At 40.7% G+C, this 16,418-nt stretch overlaps 1 protein-coding gene across 5 annotated transcripts; it reads left to right on the forward strand.

Annotated features, from left to right (window-relative positions):
* The first annotated feature begins 14,611 nt into the window (after nucleotides 1–14,611).
* Nucleotides 14,612–16,190, forward strand: LOC131237754 (lysine-rich arabinogalactan protein 19). Of its 5 annotated transcripts, XM_058235710.1 has the most exons (4): nucleotides 14,612–14,944; nucleotides 14,996–15,033; nucleotides 15,064–15,437; nucleotides 15,750–16,190. In XM_058235710.1, the coding sequence occupies exons 1-4, from the start codon at nucleotides 14,709–14,711 to the stop codon at nucleotides 15,843–15,845; spliced, it is 744 nt and encodes a 247-aa protein (XP_058091693.1). In that variant the 5' UTR covers nucleotides 14,612–14,708; the 3' UTR covers nucleotides 15,846–16,190. The 5 variants fall into 5 exon arrangements, with proteins under 5 accessions (XP_058091693.1, XP_058091690.1, XP_058091692.1 ...); XM_058235707.1 differs by having other exon boundaries at nucleotides 14,613–15,033; XM_058235709.1 differs by lacking the exon at nucleotides 14,996–15,033 and having other exon boundaries at nucleotides 14,613–14,988.
* The last annotated feature ends 228 nt before the right edge of the window (nucleotides 16,191–16,418 follow it).

Here is a 16,418-nt window from a genome sequence, read left to right on the forward strand (position 1 = left end):
GTCTAATTTGGTGCAAGTATCATGATATTTCAGAAATTTTAGTGCAACCAAACACACCCCAAACAAAATAACATAGCATGGGTCAGCTTATGTCCTTGGTCTTACACTCTCATACCTGGTTACCGATTCGTTTTCTAATGAGGTCTCTCATGCCAACCCTTGTAGATTCATGTTTTAGAACCCACTTTATGTACGGACATTAGCAAGCATGATATGTAAGGAAACCATTATCTCGTTCACATGAGCAACTTCTAGTTATGTTCCTTTATATTGCCCAGCAAGGCATCTAACCTATCTGATATGTTTCTTATATTCATTTTGCAATGTGCTTATAATCATCTCACATGTAATTATACTACCATTTATTAGAATTAAAACAATATAAATGAGTGACCGGAAATAATTTTTTAAAAATGATAGATAAGCGACAACTAGGTCGTGTTCTCTTCCCTTTGCCTTGTAAAGGAATCGTGTATGGTCTTCAGTACAAGTTGTGAGTTAGTGTATTCCACTTGTATTTTGAGTAAATCCCCTTCAAAATATTCGATGTCGGTAGGCGTTGTTGATGGACACGTCAGAGTATTCACCAGGTTACAAGATAGTGTTAAGGGTGTCCATCGATCTTGGTCCACTTCATGAAAGATGAGTAGTACAATCTTCACAGCCCTGAATTTTTCAGCATTGGTTGGATGCTCATTCTCCAACTTAGAACATTGAAAATCTTGTTCATGAGCAAGTGGGTGCAAAGTGCATGTTACATACTTGCATGTGGAGCAACTTGGAAGATGGTGGTAGCCTATATTGCCCACAGATTATGATGATCAAATGATCATATTAATTCAACTGGGGGCCACCAATTGGACATTTGAAGAAAGACATGGTCAAGGTCCCAAGTCAGTGATTAAAAATAAAAGTTAAAAATAGTTAAGATGGTTAGGATCATCTGATCATTATGATATTTGGGTCGGTCTTTTTTGAAGTACATGAATGCCAATCAGCTGTCCGTTTGCATGTACAATATGTCATTGCAAAGCTATTGATGAGCTTTACATCTTAGCCAATTTCATTGGCCCTCAAACAGCTTCGCAATATTCAATTGTTGTAAGGATCAAACTTAGGTTTTAAGTTAAAACTACCTATTTTTACTAAGTTGCATTCTTGCTAATTTTATGGTTTAATGAGTTTGATTGTAGTCAAAAGTCTTTGTTTTTTTGTCATCTAAGAGTTGTTTTGGAGTCCATGTAGAATTGTCCTTTACTATTTTTAAGTATTTTTTTCTATTTTGTTTACGAGTCTAGCTTGAGTTGAACTAGAAGTCTAGGGCATCTTTTGCTTATATAAGGCCATCAGATACATTGTAAGCAACAATTTTCATCAATGATATCAATGATAAGGAAGAAGACAATGATTTCTTCTCTTTCATTGATGCACCCGCTATGTAAAAGATTCACACTGCATTGGTAGTGATTTTAAAGAATGCATTAATCTCCTACTATAAGGTTGGGTTCACATTTGCTTGATAAATTGAAGTGGGTGAATTTCATACCCGAACCACAAAATGCACCCACTTGCAATTGCATGTGAATATCGATGTATGGATCTGATTTTTTGTGCTTTCTTGTGTTTTCTAATTTGGGTCTAAATGCAAGGGTGTAATAATGGCCCAGTAATGAGAAATTGGGACTGGAGCTGTACACGAGCAACAGATACTCAGTAACTCACTCGACTCGGCTCGAAAAAACTCAACTCGACTTGGCTCGAAGTGAGTTCGAGCTGAGAACGAGCTGAATTTTGGTACTCGAAACGAGTTCGAGCCGAGCACGAGCTTGACCCTGCTCGACTCGGCTTGACTCGAATATTACTCAGAATTGACTCGACTCGGTATAGTGACCAGGGGTATATATACCCTTCTATTCCAAAACAAAAAACCCTAACCCCCCATCCCAGCGCCCGCTGCTCGCTCAAAAAAAAAACCCAACCCTTTAAAGAAAAAAGCTCAATTGGGAACAGACAACTGATATATTTTCATCTTCCTCCTTTCTCTTCTTCCTCCTTTCTCTTCTTCTTCTTTAGATCCGCCGCCATTTCTTCTTCCTCCTTTCTCTTCTTCTTCTTTAGATCCGCCGCCATTTCTTCTTCCTCCTTTCTCTTCTTCTTCTTTAGATCCTCCACAGCTGATGGATTTTCATCGAGCGGTCGCTTCATCTCCTCGTTTGGAAACAGACAGGGATCTCTAAAGGAGGTTTTTCTTTTTTCCTCTTCCGCTTCCTCTTTCTCCCCAAGTCTACCTTTTGATCTCCAAAAAAGGCTCGAAGACTCGAACTCAGACTTGACTCGAAATCTGCCCGAACTCGGCTTGAACTCGAACGAGCCAAGCATGAACTAGGACTCGAGCAGTCCGAGCCGAGCATGAGCTGGGCAATACTTGGCTCGGCTCGACTCGTGTACACCTCTAATTGGGACCGCTTGCATTTAGGTAGGCATTCAAATGGGCCGTTGCGGTTGATCTTAATTGGATGAAATTCAGTAAGTGATGTTGGGAAAGCTAGTTTACTTGTAAAAATTACATTGCCCGCTTTGAATTACTTTAAGAGTTACTAAAAAGAATCCAATTACTCTATTATTTGTAATTCTAAGTTAGAGTGAAGAACAGTCTGTGGCCATGCGAGCCTTAGAATAAGGTTCAAACCCTACAATAGCAACACATTAGCTATTAGAAGCTACCACAACTTCATGTAAAATCAGAAAAATTCCGAGCATGGCCTAAAATAACAATGCATTATGAATGATTTTGCATACTATAAACTCTATCATTAACTTTATCACCTTCAAATCATGATATGATGGTGATTGGGTGGTGGACCCAAGCATCTCATTATTATCATAATTATGGTACAAATCTTGGTAGGTGAGAGATATAAAAGGTTGAGAAGAAAAAAAAAAGAAAAAAAGGAGAGAGTGGAGGCTACATGTGGGTACATGTTATAGAGACAAGGAGAGAGAAGAGAGAAGAGAATGGCGGCAACTCTTCGTCACTGTTTCCTTGATGTGGCTCACTCAATTCTCTATTCTACTGAATTTTTGTGCCGACATCTTTGTTGGGGATTGTTCTGCGGAATCACATAGAGATGAATCTAGGATAGCAATCCAAGAGCACCAAGCAAACACAAGAGAACACAAAGATTTAACGTGGAAAACCCTTTCAGGAAAAAACCACAGCACAAAGCGACAGATCTTCACTATGAAAGCAAAAATTATAAAGAGAAAGGACTTATCCGATTTGAACAACGTCGAATCTCACCCTTGCTACACCATTCACAAACCCTAGAACCCTTTTAAAAACCCTTTGAATACTTTTAAGAAGCCTTAGCATGTATTAGAATGGCCCTAGGAACTCATATTTATAGATTAGGAAACCCTACTTTCGCACCGACTTGGAATAGTCCGGAATCCGGTTCACATTTACGCAGTCCGTGCATAATCTGCGTAACCTCCGACTAGTCGAACCAGAGCTCGAGCTAGTCAAAGCGCACAATCTGCGTAACCTCCGACTAGTTGAACCTAACCTTCAATTGGTTGAATTTCTCGGAAGTTTCAAAATACATTATTATTGGACTTTTAGCCGAACTTTCTCGGACTAGTCGAATTTCCTCAGATTTAAGACATCTTTTAAAAACAATCTCCACCATGCCTTTAATCTTCAAACATGTAGCTTCTTGCCCTCTTCTCTTATCTCTGCATCACATCATAGCTTCAATCAATGCTTCTTTTGCACACTTTCTTCCTTTTACACCATCACCAAGCCCAGAGAAGTTGCACAGAACTTAAACTTCTCCGTAAGAACGACCTTGGTGAGCATGTCTGCCGAATTCACGGTGGTGTGAATCTTCTCTAGTGTTACGTCTCCTTCCTCAAGCACTTATCAGATAAAGTGGTGACGAACATCAATGTGTTTAGTACGAGAGTGATAAACGAAATTTTTAGTCAAAGTTATAAAGCTTTTCTCGTCACAAATAACCAGCACAGCTTCCTGCTGAAGCCCCAATTGATTTATCATGCCTCTCACCAAACAACTTCCTTAAATGCTTCTTTCACTTTCATATACTCTGCTTCAATCGTGGAAAGAGCCACCAGGAACTGAAGCTTCGACATCCAACTAATTGCCCCACTCATTAGTACAAACGAGTAACCTGAAGTTGACCTTTTGGAATCCACACTACCTGCTTAGTCTGAATCCACATATCATACCAACTTTGCTCTTGTCTTCTCAAAAGTTAAGACGTAGTCTTTCGTAAATCGAATGTATCGAAGTAGCCATTTCTATGCTTTCCAATATTGTTTATCGGGGTTTGACATGTATCTGCTCACAATACCGACTGCCTGTGAAATATCTGGTCTCGTATAGAGCATGGCATACATTAAACTACCAACTGCATTTGAATAAGGCACATGAGACATAACTTACTTTTTCTCATTTGATTTAGGACATTGTTCTAAGGTATTCTGCATGTGATAACAAAGCTTGCTCCTCTTCCTGTCTCTATGAATATCTATGTCGAGAACCCTCTTTGCAATCACCAGATCTTTCATCTCGAATGTCCTTAATGACCGAGTCTTCAGTATGTTGATTTTAGACATATCATGACTGACGATCAACATATCATCAACATACAATACTAGGATGATGAACTTGCCATCTCTCAGTGTCTTATAATAAACACAGTGATCGTATTCACTCCGAGTAAACTTCTGACTCAACATGAAAGAATCAAATTTCTTATACCACTGCCTAGACGACTATTTCAAGCTGTACAACAACCTCATTACCCTGCAAACCTTTTTCTCTGCCTCTTTAACTTCGTAGCCCTCTGGTTGCTTCATGTAGATCTGATATTCTAACTCCCCATGCAAAAATGTAGTCTTGACATCCATCTGCTCCAGCTCGAAATCGTATTGGGCAACTAGCGCTAACATGAATCTAATGGATACTTACTTAACCACTGACGCGAAGATCTCTGTGAAGTCGATTCCTTCTCTCTGAGCATGCTCCTTCACTATTAGTCTCGCTTCGTATCTGTCTTGTTTTCTTTTAAATAACCACTTGTATCTGATCACTTTTTGATTCACTGGAAGCTCAATCAGCTCCCATGTGTGATTTTTGTGTAACGAGTCCATCTTATCATTCATAGCCGCCTTCCACTTTTCTGCATCAGGCTCATCAAGAGCCCCCTCAATAGTTAACGGTTCCCCCTCATCTATAATGAGAGCATATGCGATATTAGAGTCGTCCCTGTATCTTGTCAGTAACCTGCGATTACACAGTGGGTTCCCTCTCACTGATGGCTACTCCACCTACTCTTGTACCTCTGTCTGTGCATATATTTCTGTCTGAGTATCATCTGTGTCAATCTAGATGTGTACGATCAACCTTTCTGGTTCCTCTTGCTCCTCCTGATCATTCTTGTGGAATAGGGAGCTTTCATCGAACTTGACATCACGGCTAGTGATGACCTTGTGTGTGACACTGTCGAATAACCTGTAACCTTTCACACCAACATCATAACCAACAAAGATGTAATTTTTAGCTTTATAGTCTAGCTATCTCTCCCAACTGATGGTACATGAGAGTAAGCTTTACAACCAAATATGCACAAATCTGAATAGTCCAGCTTATTATCACTCCATACTTCCTCTGAGATTTTATATTCAATTGTCATAGATGGGGATTAGTTCACCAAGTAGAAAGTCGTGTTAATGGCCTCAGTCCATAAGTCTTTGCCCAATGTAGTATTACTTAACATGCATCGAGCCCTCTCCAAGAAAGTCTGTTTTATCCGCTCAACCACACTATTTTATCCGGGAGTGTGGTGCACTATATTATGTCTAATGATCCCTTCATCTTTGGAATATTCATTAAATTCAATGGAAGTAAATTCTCTATTATTGCCAGTCCCTAAAATCTTTATTTTTCACCCTGACTGTTTTTCCACCATTGCCTTCCATTGTTTGAATATGGTGAAAACTTTGAATTTTCATTTAATGAAGTAAACCCAAACTTTTTTGGAGTAGTCGTCAATGAATGAAACAAACCATAATGACCCCTTAATAGAAACCTCTGGCGATGGCCCCCGTACATCAGAGTGCACATAATCAAACACTCTCTTACATACATGTTTTTCAGATTTAAAAAATAATCTAGATTGTTTACCACATATACAATGCTCACATATATGTAAATCAGAAATTTTAAAAGCTGGAATCAAACAATGATCAGATAGTACCTTCATGATCCGCTCACTCATGTGGCGCAGACGAGCATGCCACATACGTGCAGACGTGGAATCTACAACAATCGCTACCGTTCCATATACTAAAGTTCTTTCGATCAACCGGTAAAGGTTTTTGTGCCTTTGTGCTCTCAGAACCACGAGTGCCCCTTTTGGAACTTTAAGGACACCATCAATACCAGTGAACTTGCACCCTATAGCCTCGAGTGTACCGAGAGAAATCAGACTTTTCTTCATATAAGAAACAAAACTGACATTAGTCAAGGTATGCTCCATCCCATCAAATATCTTGATGCTCACTATACCAATAGCCACAACATTACAGGCATTGTTATTACCCATAAAGACCTGTCCACCATCGCATTCCTTATAACTGGCGAACCAACTTCGATGATGAGTCATGTGATATGATGCTCTTGTGTCAAAGATCCACTCATCTTTAAGATTGTAATGCAAGTCTCCTACTATAGACACAGACAGAACATCACCTCCACTTGTTTCTTCGTCAAATGCAACAACATTGGCCTCCCTAGAAGAAGCCTCTGAGTTTTCTTCTTTCGTTTTAGGATTTGTGTAATCCTTCTTCATGTGTCCATTCATCCTACAGTTCCAGCACTTTAGTTTTCCTTTGTCATTGCCCTTGGATTTGGATCTAGGTCTTGAAGATCCTGTAACTTACTCAGAATTTCTACCTCTCATAAATAGTGTATTAGAAGATGTCCATATGCCACCGTTTATTTTTCTCATGACCTTCCATTGAATGGTTGAGATAACGGTATCCACATTTAGGGATTTATTTGTTGTGTACAATGAGTCCCTAAATGACTCATATGATGGTGGTAGAGTATTCAACAATATATATGCCTGATCTTCATCGTTAATCACTTCCTCCATGTCCAGCAATTTGCAAATCAGTTTATTAAAATTACCGATGTGGGCCTCCACATCTCCACCCTCTGCCAATTTGAAGGTGAACAATTGTAGCTTCAAGTGTAGGCGATTCTCAATAGATTTTTTAGCATAAATATCCTCTAACTTCGTCCACAAACCAACTGCAATTTTCTCCCTGAAAACATTATAGAGGACCTCATCCATGAGACATAAACATATCGAGGATAAGGTCTTCTTATCAAGAGTATTACATTCATCATCAGTCATAGTAGACTTTCTCTCCTCAAGAGCACCATCCTCACCTTGCTTGGTTAATGAACTGATCATCTTGATCTTCTATAACTCAAAGTTATTTTTTCTTAAGTACTTCTCAATATCATACCTAGTGCTTCTCATTGATGTTAATCCTATAGATTTAAGTCTGTGTCCCAACAATTGCTCTAATACCACTTGTTGGGGATTGTTTTGCAGAATCACACAGAGATGAATCTAGGATAGCAATTTAAGAGCACTAAGCAAACACAAGAGAACACAAAGATTTAACGTGGAAAACCCTTTCGAAAAAAACCACAGCACAAAGTGACGGGTCTTCATTATGAAAGCAAAAATTACAAAGAGAATGGACTTACCCGATTCGAACAACTTTGGATCTCACCCTTGCTAAACCCTTTGCAAACCTTAGAACCCTTTTAGAAACCCTTTGAATACTTTTAAGAAGCCGTAGCATGTATTAGAATGTCCCTAGGAACTCCTATTTGTAGATTAGGAAACCCTAATAATTTCACACGGACTTGGTTCGGAATCCGCCTCAAATTTACGCAGTCCGTGCATAATCTGCGTAACCTCCGACTTGTCGAACTAGAGCTTAGGCTAGTCGAAGTACACAATCTGCGAACCTCTGACTAGTAGAACCTGACTTCTGATTGGTCGAATTTCTCAAAAGTTTCAAAATACATTGTTGCTGGACTTTCAGCCAAACTTTCTCAGGTTGGTCGAATTTCCTCATATTCAAGACATCTTTTAACAACAATTTTAACACGAGCCAACACAATATATTTATGAATTGGATATCACACAGCCATTAAGGTGCGCCACACGACCTCTATCACATGAGCTTTCTAACAGATGCCTACATGCAAAGAAGAGGGTGTAAGAGGAATTGAAAGTATGAAAATGGCTATCACATGGGCTTTATAATAGATGCATTGCATGCAGCTACATGCAAAGAAGAGGGTGTAAGAGGAAATGTATGAAAATGGCCATAGAAAAAAGTAAACTAATACCTTTCCGCATATGTGAGATTGGCTCAAAGACTGGAAACATGAGAATGGTAATTTCCTTGCATTCCTAATAGGGTTTATGCTGCCAATCCTAAATACATCACTTTCAAGTTGGCCCAAAAACAAATGTCATGGTGATTTGAATGAGGGTAGTCGATCAGCCTGGCCGACACCAAGTAAAATTGAAATTTTGAATAGGGCCAGTGGCCCGGCTGAAGCCAACCTCAAGCACGGTTGTTGACCGCCTGACTTTTATGCTACTTCCCCGTAACATTAAGGACTTGTTTGTAACAAATATTTTTTTTCTAATAAGTCATCTGTGGGCTTTCCCCATTATGAATACTAGAAAAAAATATTAAGGGTTGTTTAGATACTTCTTAATAAATAATTTTTTAAATTTATATTAAGTTAATAAATCACTTTTTGTAAACTTTAGTTTGTTATACCTCATTGGAAATGTAAATTATGTAATCAAAATTACTTGTCCCCTTTAAGTTTTTTGTTCTTGTTTTTTAAACTTTTGACTTTTCTATTTTTTGTCTCCATGTGATGAGGTCCATATCAAAGGAGAGCTCACATTATAGATGGTCCACATCGAAAGTAGGGTCCAAATGATGAATGGTACGCATTAAAGGTAGGCCTCACATGATGGATGACCCATATTAACACGGGCCCACATAATAAATGGTCCACAACAAAGGTTAGTCCCTAATGATGAATGGTTCATATCCAAGGTGAGCCTGTCATTAGAGTTGTACACAAACTGATTTAGCTCAGTTAACTCGCTCGACTCGACTCAAAAAAGCTCGATTCAACTTGGTTCGAAACTGAGTTCAAGCGGAGTTAAGCTGATTTTTGAAGCTTGAAAAAATTTCAAGCCAAGTTCAAGCTTATCCAATCTTGAATCGACTCGGATCTAACCTCAACTCGAATCAAACTAGTTCGGTGACTCGGTTATTTTGATATTGATGTTGCTCACCAAGTGTTCAATGAATTGACTCGACGAAATGTTGTTTCGGGTGCATACATTCTCCGCAGGATCAACTGGTGGTGAGGAAGGTATGGATATGAAACAAGTCACTACAAATATACACACACACACACACACACACACACACACACACACACACACACACACACACACACACACACACACACACGGAAACGCTCACCTGCGAACCGGTTCGTACGTACTACATACGAACTTTTTTGAGAACCCATCATACGTGATGTGAATCCAAAATTTGAATAGTTCATGTGAAGCAGCACCTCGTGAAACCCCCCGGGACCAAGTTTTACTTTGATCTAAAACTTTGATGGGCTATGAAAAATGAAAACAGTTTCCTCACTTGATTTGCATTTCTCTTTGCTATGGCCCACCAGAACTTTAGATTTAGGTGAAATTTTGTCACAAAGGGTTTCATGGGATTCCGCATCACATGGACCATTCAGATTAGACACTCATGACACGTGTGCAAAGGTGCACACGTGCGTAGGTGGACAGGGGAGCATGACTCTATATATATATATATATATATATATATATATATATATATATATATATATATATATATATATATATATATATAACATTACATTCGGCCATGGGACTGGGGAGGTTTTTAATAGTGCACATTCAATCGCTACTGTTTTTCTGTGGTGTGGTCCACCTGAGATTTAGATCCCCTCATTTTTGGTACTAAAATCTAAAATTATCTGAAAAAAATGAATGAACGGTAAGGATAGAGCCAAGCTGGCCAGTCAGGCTCGAGGATCGAGCCGAGCTGAGTTTGAGCTGGGGTTAGCTAGTGGCCAAGCTGAGTCGAGTTGTGCCAAGCCCGACTCGGTTCGACTCGTGTACAACTCTACCTGTCATGATGGACAACCCACATTGAAGGTGGGGCCTACAAGATGGATGGTCCATAAGAAAGATGGGCTCCACATGATGGGCGGTGGAGGTTGAAGGTGGGCCCCATACAATGAACGATTCACATTAAAGGCTGGCTCCTAATGATGAATGGGTCACATCCAAGGTGGGCCTGACATGATGGACGACCCACATCAAAGGTGGGGCCCACACAATGGACAGTCCACATAAAAGAGGGCTCCATGTGATGAGTAATGGATATTGAAGGTGGGCCCGATATGATGGACAATTTATTTTGATGGTGGGCCCCAAATGATGGATCACCCACATCAAGGCGGGCCCCATATAATGGAAGGTTCACATCAAAGGTGTCGATGATTAATGACCCATGTCCAAGGTGGGCCCTGCATGATGGACGACCTACATGATATATATAGACGATCCACATCAAAGGCAAGCTCCACATGATGGGCGGTAGATATTAAAAGTGGGCCTCACATGACGGACAATAACATCGATTGTGGGCCCCACAGGATAGAAGACCCATGTCAAGGTGACCTACATGAGGACAATTCACATTGAAGGTAGGCCCCTATTGATTAATGACTCCACATCCAAGGTGGGCCCCGCTTGATGGATAGCCCACTTCAAAGTTGGGCCTTGCATGATGGATGGTCCACATTAAAGGGCACAATGGATGGCCAGCATCTAAGGTGGGCCCAACATAAGGAACAGTCTACATCAATGGTTCGGCCCTCATGATGAACGGTGGATATTAAGGGTGGACCAAACAAAATTAAGAGATAAGTACTTATGTGATATTAGAAACCAAACATACTTTTCAATTTTTGGTTGATGAGTATGTACCAAACATACTTATTTGCTCCCAACATACGTTTTTACTTTTGGCTTTTAAGTATATACCAAACATACTTATTTGCTTAATAAGTAAAAAAAATATGTAAAGTAACTTATTATCCTGACGCTCCCTGAGGACCCATTTGAATGTAGCTCCTAAATTTTAAAAAGAAAAAAAAAAGGAAAAAAAGAGGCTTTTTATAAGAAGCCATCCATGAGTTTTTTAGGTGGTGTTTGCATTGTAAATTACTTTAGATAAGCTATTTATGCCTTAAGTAGCTTATCTTGGTTTCTTTTTATTAAGTAAATAAGCTTGTTTGGTAAACAAAGTACTTGTCGACTAAAAAGTCACAAGCTTGTTTTGTTTCCAACATCACATAAGTATTTATCCTTCAGGTTTTATGGTCCGCCCTTATACTCATTGTCATGTGGGGTCAACCTTTGATGTAGACTATTCATTGTGTGGACCTCACCTTTGATGTGGTTGTCCATCATGTAAGGCTCACCTTGGATGTGAGCCATTCACTATTAGGGCCCGACCTTTAATGTGCATCGTCCCTTATGTACGACCAAACTTTGATATTGGTCATCCATCATGTGGGGCCCACCATCAACATTATTGTCCATCATGTGCGGCCCACCTTCAATATCCACCGCCCATCATGTGGAGCCCATCCTTGATGTGGACCATCCATCATGTGGGCCCCACCTTTGATGTGGGTTACCCATCATGAGGGGCCCGGCTTGGATGTGGGCCACTCATCGTTAGGGCTGACCTTTGATGTGGACCATCCATCATGTGGGACCCACTTTGATGTGGGTCATCCAACCTGTGAAGCCCACCTTTGATGTGGACCATCCATCATGTGAGCCCCACCTTCAATGCGGGTCGTCCATTATGATGTGAGGCTTCCCTTGGATGTAGGTAATTCATCGTTAAGGGCCAACCTTTAATGTGGACCGTCCATCATTTGGGACCCACCTCGATGTGAGCCATCCATCATGTGGGGCCCTACTTCAATGTCCACCACCCATCGTGCGGAGCCCACCTTTAAAGTGGACCGTCCATCATGTAGGCCACGCCTTTGAAGCGGGTTGTCCATTGTACTAGTCTGCTTTGGATGTGAGGTATTTATCATCAGGGGCCGACCTTTAATGTCGACCATCCATCATGTGGGCCCATATTAACATGGGGCCATCCATCATGTGGAACCCACCTTTGATGTCGACTGTGCATTCTGTGGGCCCTACTTTTGATAGGGACAGTTCATCACATACGGCCTTCTTTGGTAAGGACTGTGAGAGAGAGAGAGAGAGGCTCCTTTGACATCTATTGTAAATGAGGGAGAAAAGTAGCAAGTCAAAAAGCTATAAAAATTCAACATTAAGTTACTTTTAGGATGATGCTTACCCAACTAAAGGCACATTTGGATACTACCAAATAAGCTACTTTTTCTGCAGTTCAACTTAATAAGTAGAAACCGAGATAAGTTATTTAAGGCACAAGCAGTTTATCTTAAGTAACTTAAGATCCAAACGCCCCTTATCTGTAAAAAGTAATTTAATGACTTAAAAATAAAAAATAAAAAAAATAAAAAAAAGTTAAAAACTAACTTATTTGGTGGTATCCAGTCGAGCCCTTAGGGGCATTTGGATCCTAAGTTACTTAAGATCAGTTGTTTATGCTTAAATAGCTTATCTTAGTTTCTACTTATTAAACTAAAGCCATTAAGGGCCCGTTTGTATACCACCAAATAAGTTACTTTTCTACTTACAGCAGTATATAGGTTACTTATTTCATATAAGTTTAGCTTATGATTAGTTATAAGTAACTTTTTTACTTAAAAGTACTTAATCACTTCACTTAATCTTTTTAGCTTTTCTACTTTTCTTAAGTTGCCTAAGAGAGGCATGGGAGAGAAGAAAGAGACGAGAAGCTGATAAGTTGTTTACCAAACATACTTATCTTCTTAGTAAGTAGAAACTAAGATAAGTTCCTTACGACATAACTTATCTTAAGCAACCTTTGATCCAAATGGGCTCTAAGTAACTTTAAGTGAAGAAGTTACTTATAATTGATCTTAAACAAAACCTACTTTTCTCAAATAAGTTACTTATCTACTGCTGTAAGTAGATAAAAAATAACTTATTTGGTGGTATCCAAACGAGTCATAGGACCTGGCGTCGAGGGATCGATTGGAGTTTGGTAAAACGTCGGATGTGGATTTTAAGGGTGCATCCAAATTGGGCCCTATCATTTTGTTATTTCCTCTTGATTAAAACTATAATCACAATTCAACGCACTAGAGCACCCAAACGCACCCATCTTGTCCTATTGAGTAAGTAAAGGATAATGGTCTTCTTTTTATGATAAGTGACTTAGATTAGGAAGATCAATGGCCGGGCTTCAGCTCAGAAAAAAAAATTAGGTGGGCTTGAATGGGCTGACCCACGCCCACCCCAGACCTAGCTCTGATCCAGTTCCTGTAGATTGAGATGACCTGGATAAGGCCTGTCCAAACATTTGTTTTGATTATCATTGATAGTCGAAGTGGTTAGAATTTACTAATCGCAGCTTCCCATAAATACATTGATTTTGAGTCCCTACCTAGCCCATTCAAGTGGGGCCCATCATTTGTTGCCATTGATCTATCAATGTCGACAGAGACGAAGGTATATTGTCCTACGAAACCAGCTGTTTGGAGACGTGGAGATGCCCTGAGCATTGATATGGACCATCTGTTCCAGCCCACAGTTTGTGGGCCACTGCAAAAATCAACCCGATTAAGATATAATCGTTGGTCATTTCCGATATAACAGTCCATTTCACAAGCCATAGATCAAATGGTCAGCATCATCCAACCACCGTTTCATCACAAAGATCTTTCAAGTTGATGATGACCCACTTTCTCGGCTCAATCTTGCCCGTTTGTATTTGCTGGCTGTCAGTGCAACTTTTCTGCGATACACACAATCTACACGCAAGGTGTGCAGCACATCTGTGCAATAATCAAGACCATCAATTTGGACGGCCATCGCATAGATGGATCATACTCCAAAAAGCACTGAATGGATGATTCTTGCCGTTCTTGAGTTATGGCCATTGAATGTAGAGGCTTGCTTATTCTGCACAACTCTTTTCAACCATCCATTTGCAAACCTCCAGTCGCATTGTTAGCATAGTCCAATCCACTCAGGTTGCTCCACTCTTCAGGTGGGGTGCGTAAGTGTCTAGAACATAGGCGGTGATCATTTAATCCTGACCCTATGTTTTCCTCATACACATTTGAACCATCTGATGAATGGTTTGGATGGCACATGCATGATGGGTGTTCGGGGAATAAATCTAAGAATCAAAATAACCAATTTGCCCCTGCAAGTCACCAGCTGCTGACAAAGGAACGTTCACCTACATGAAATCACAGCTCTCCTTCCATACCAACTTGTCATTTCTACTCAACCTCCTGCCACCATCTTCCCCATATATAACCCCCATCACATTCTCACTATGTACTCACCTTTCAAATGATGAGATCTAGGTGGTGGGCCTGCATTGTGGCCTGCCTCGGCATTCTGATCGGTACTGTCCATGCGCAGGCACCTGCAGTAGCGCCTTCGATACCACCACCAGCAGTCCCACTGCCACCAACAAATGTGGCCCCCACATCCACTCCCATATCATCACCAACACCACCTGCATTAACGCCATCGTTGAGCCCACCTCCTCAAACTTCACCGCCACCAACACAAACTCCACCACCCTCAACATCACCGCCCCCGGCATCACCACCTCCAACATCACCGCCTCCGACATCGCCGTCCCCGGCATCACCACCTCCAACATCACCGCCTCCGACATCACCGGCCCCAGCATCACCACCTCCAACATCACCGCCTCCAGCATCACCACCTCCAACATCACCACCTCCAGCATTGCCACCGTCACCAGCTTCACCTCCACCACTAGCACCCACATCACCACCACCGCAGGTTCCACCAACACCAGCACCAGCAACACCACCACCCGCTCCTGCACCAGCAGTCAAGCCACCAGCTCCTCCACCGGCTGTGATCCTGCCAGTCCCAGCACCTGCACCAGCTCCAACGAAGAGCAAGAAGCGGAAGCACCACCACCACCACCACCACCACCATCATCACGGACCTGCTCCAGCCCCATTGGCAAAGAGCCCACCAGCACCACCTACACCTGTAACCTCAGATGATGTAATGGCTCCTGCGCCCCAACTGGATGAGGTAATGCACTCTTGCAGTCAACATTATTTTAATATGGACACTGCTCAAAACCAACGTTAGCTTTGCTACTGGTGAACTGTACAATTGTCCAGTCTTAAAATGGGCTCCAATTGATGACAATTCCTCTTAAAAGGTCAAAGTGAGTGGGATCCATTTCTCACTCTGCGTGATCTTGACCGGAGCGCAATGTGGTTCACCAACAACGGAGTGCTGTTGCTGGTGCACCTATTTGTTGGAGCGTTTCACTTTCGAAATCAGATTCCACCAGTGTATATTGAGTAATCTTTTTGTTATCTTTTTTCACAATTGCAGAATGAAGGGATTACAATTTACAGGAATGGAGGGGTGTTTGGGAGATGGGCGAGGATTGGGCTGGCCATTTTTGTGTTGTTTGAAGTCATGGGTTAGAGTTTCTTGCGACCTGCTAGAAAGAGATTTCTTTTAGCTATTTAAGGAATGTGGGTATGGAAGATGAATGTAATTGTTTTGTCCAATGTATTTCGGCAATGCGGCAATAGACAAATTCAAACCAAAAGCCCCAAAGATTGTTTTAAAATGTCTCTGTGATTAATGAAGCGGATGACTTCAAGTTTGAGAAATGGAAATCAATTATAAGTGTTGAGAATCAAAGTCACTTCAGCAATTATACTGTTGTTCTCTGCGCCTTGTTTTTGTTATCATCATCGTTGATGGCTGATGAGTAAAGTCTCTTTTGTTTACATGTAATGATGATTTCTCTTTTTGTTCTTGTGATTCTTTGTGCTTTGTTTATTTTATCTTATTTATTTTTCGGGTTAATTTTCAATCAACCATAGCTCAAAAACCCAAAAACTCAACTCGACTCTATGTCCAACCCAATCGAGTTGACTTGAAGACTTGATGAGTCTTTATCCGACTCAACTCATATATATATTTTTTTGAAGACACAGGGTGTCCCCATCTCTTTTTTGAAGTGAGACTAATCTATATTGAAGACTCGAC

Source organism: Magnolia sinica, chromosome 2, assembly GCF_029962835.1.
Source record: "Magnolia sinica isolate HGM2019 chromosome 2, MsV1, whole genome shotgun sequence".
NCBI lineage: Eukaryota > Viridiplantae > Streptophyta > Magnoliopsida > Magnoliales > Magnoliaceae > Magnolia > Magnolia sinica.

Coding starts and splice junctions, on each gene's coding strand:
- LOC131237754 (XM_058235706.1), top strand. CDS start 14,709: ATGATGAGATCTAGGTGGTGGGCCTGCATTGTGGCCTGCCTCGGCATT. Junction 15,438..15,749: donor CTGCGCCCCAACTGGATGAG/GTAATGCACTCT, acceptor TCACAATTGCAG/AATGAAGGGATTACAATTTA.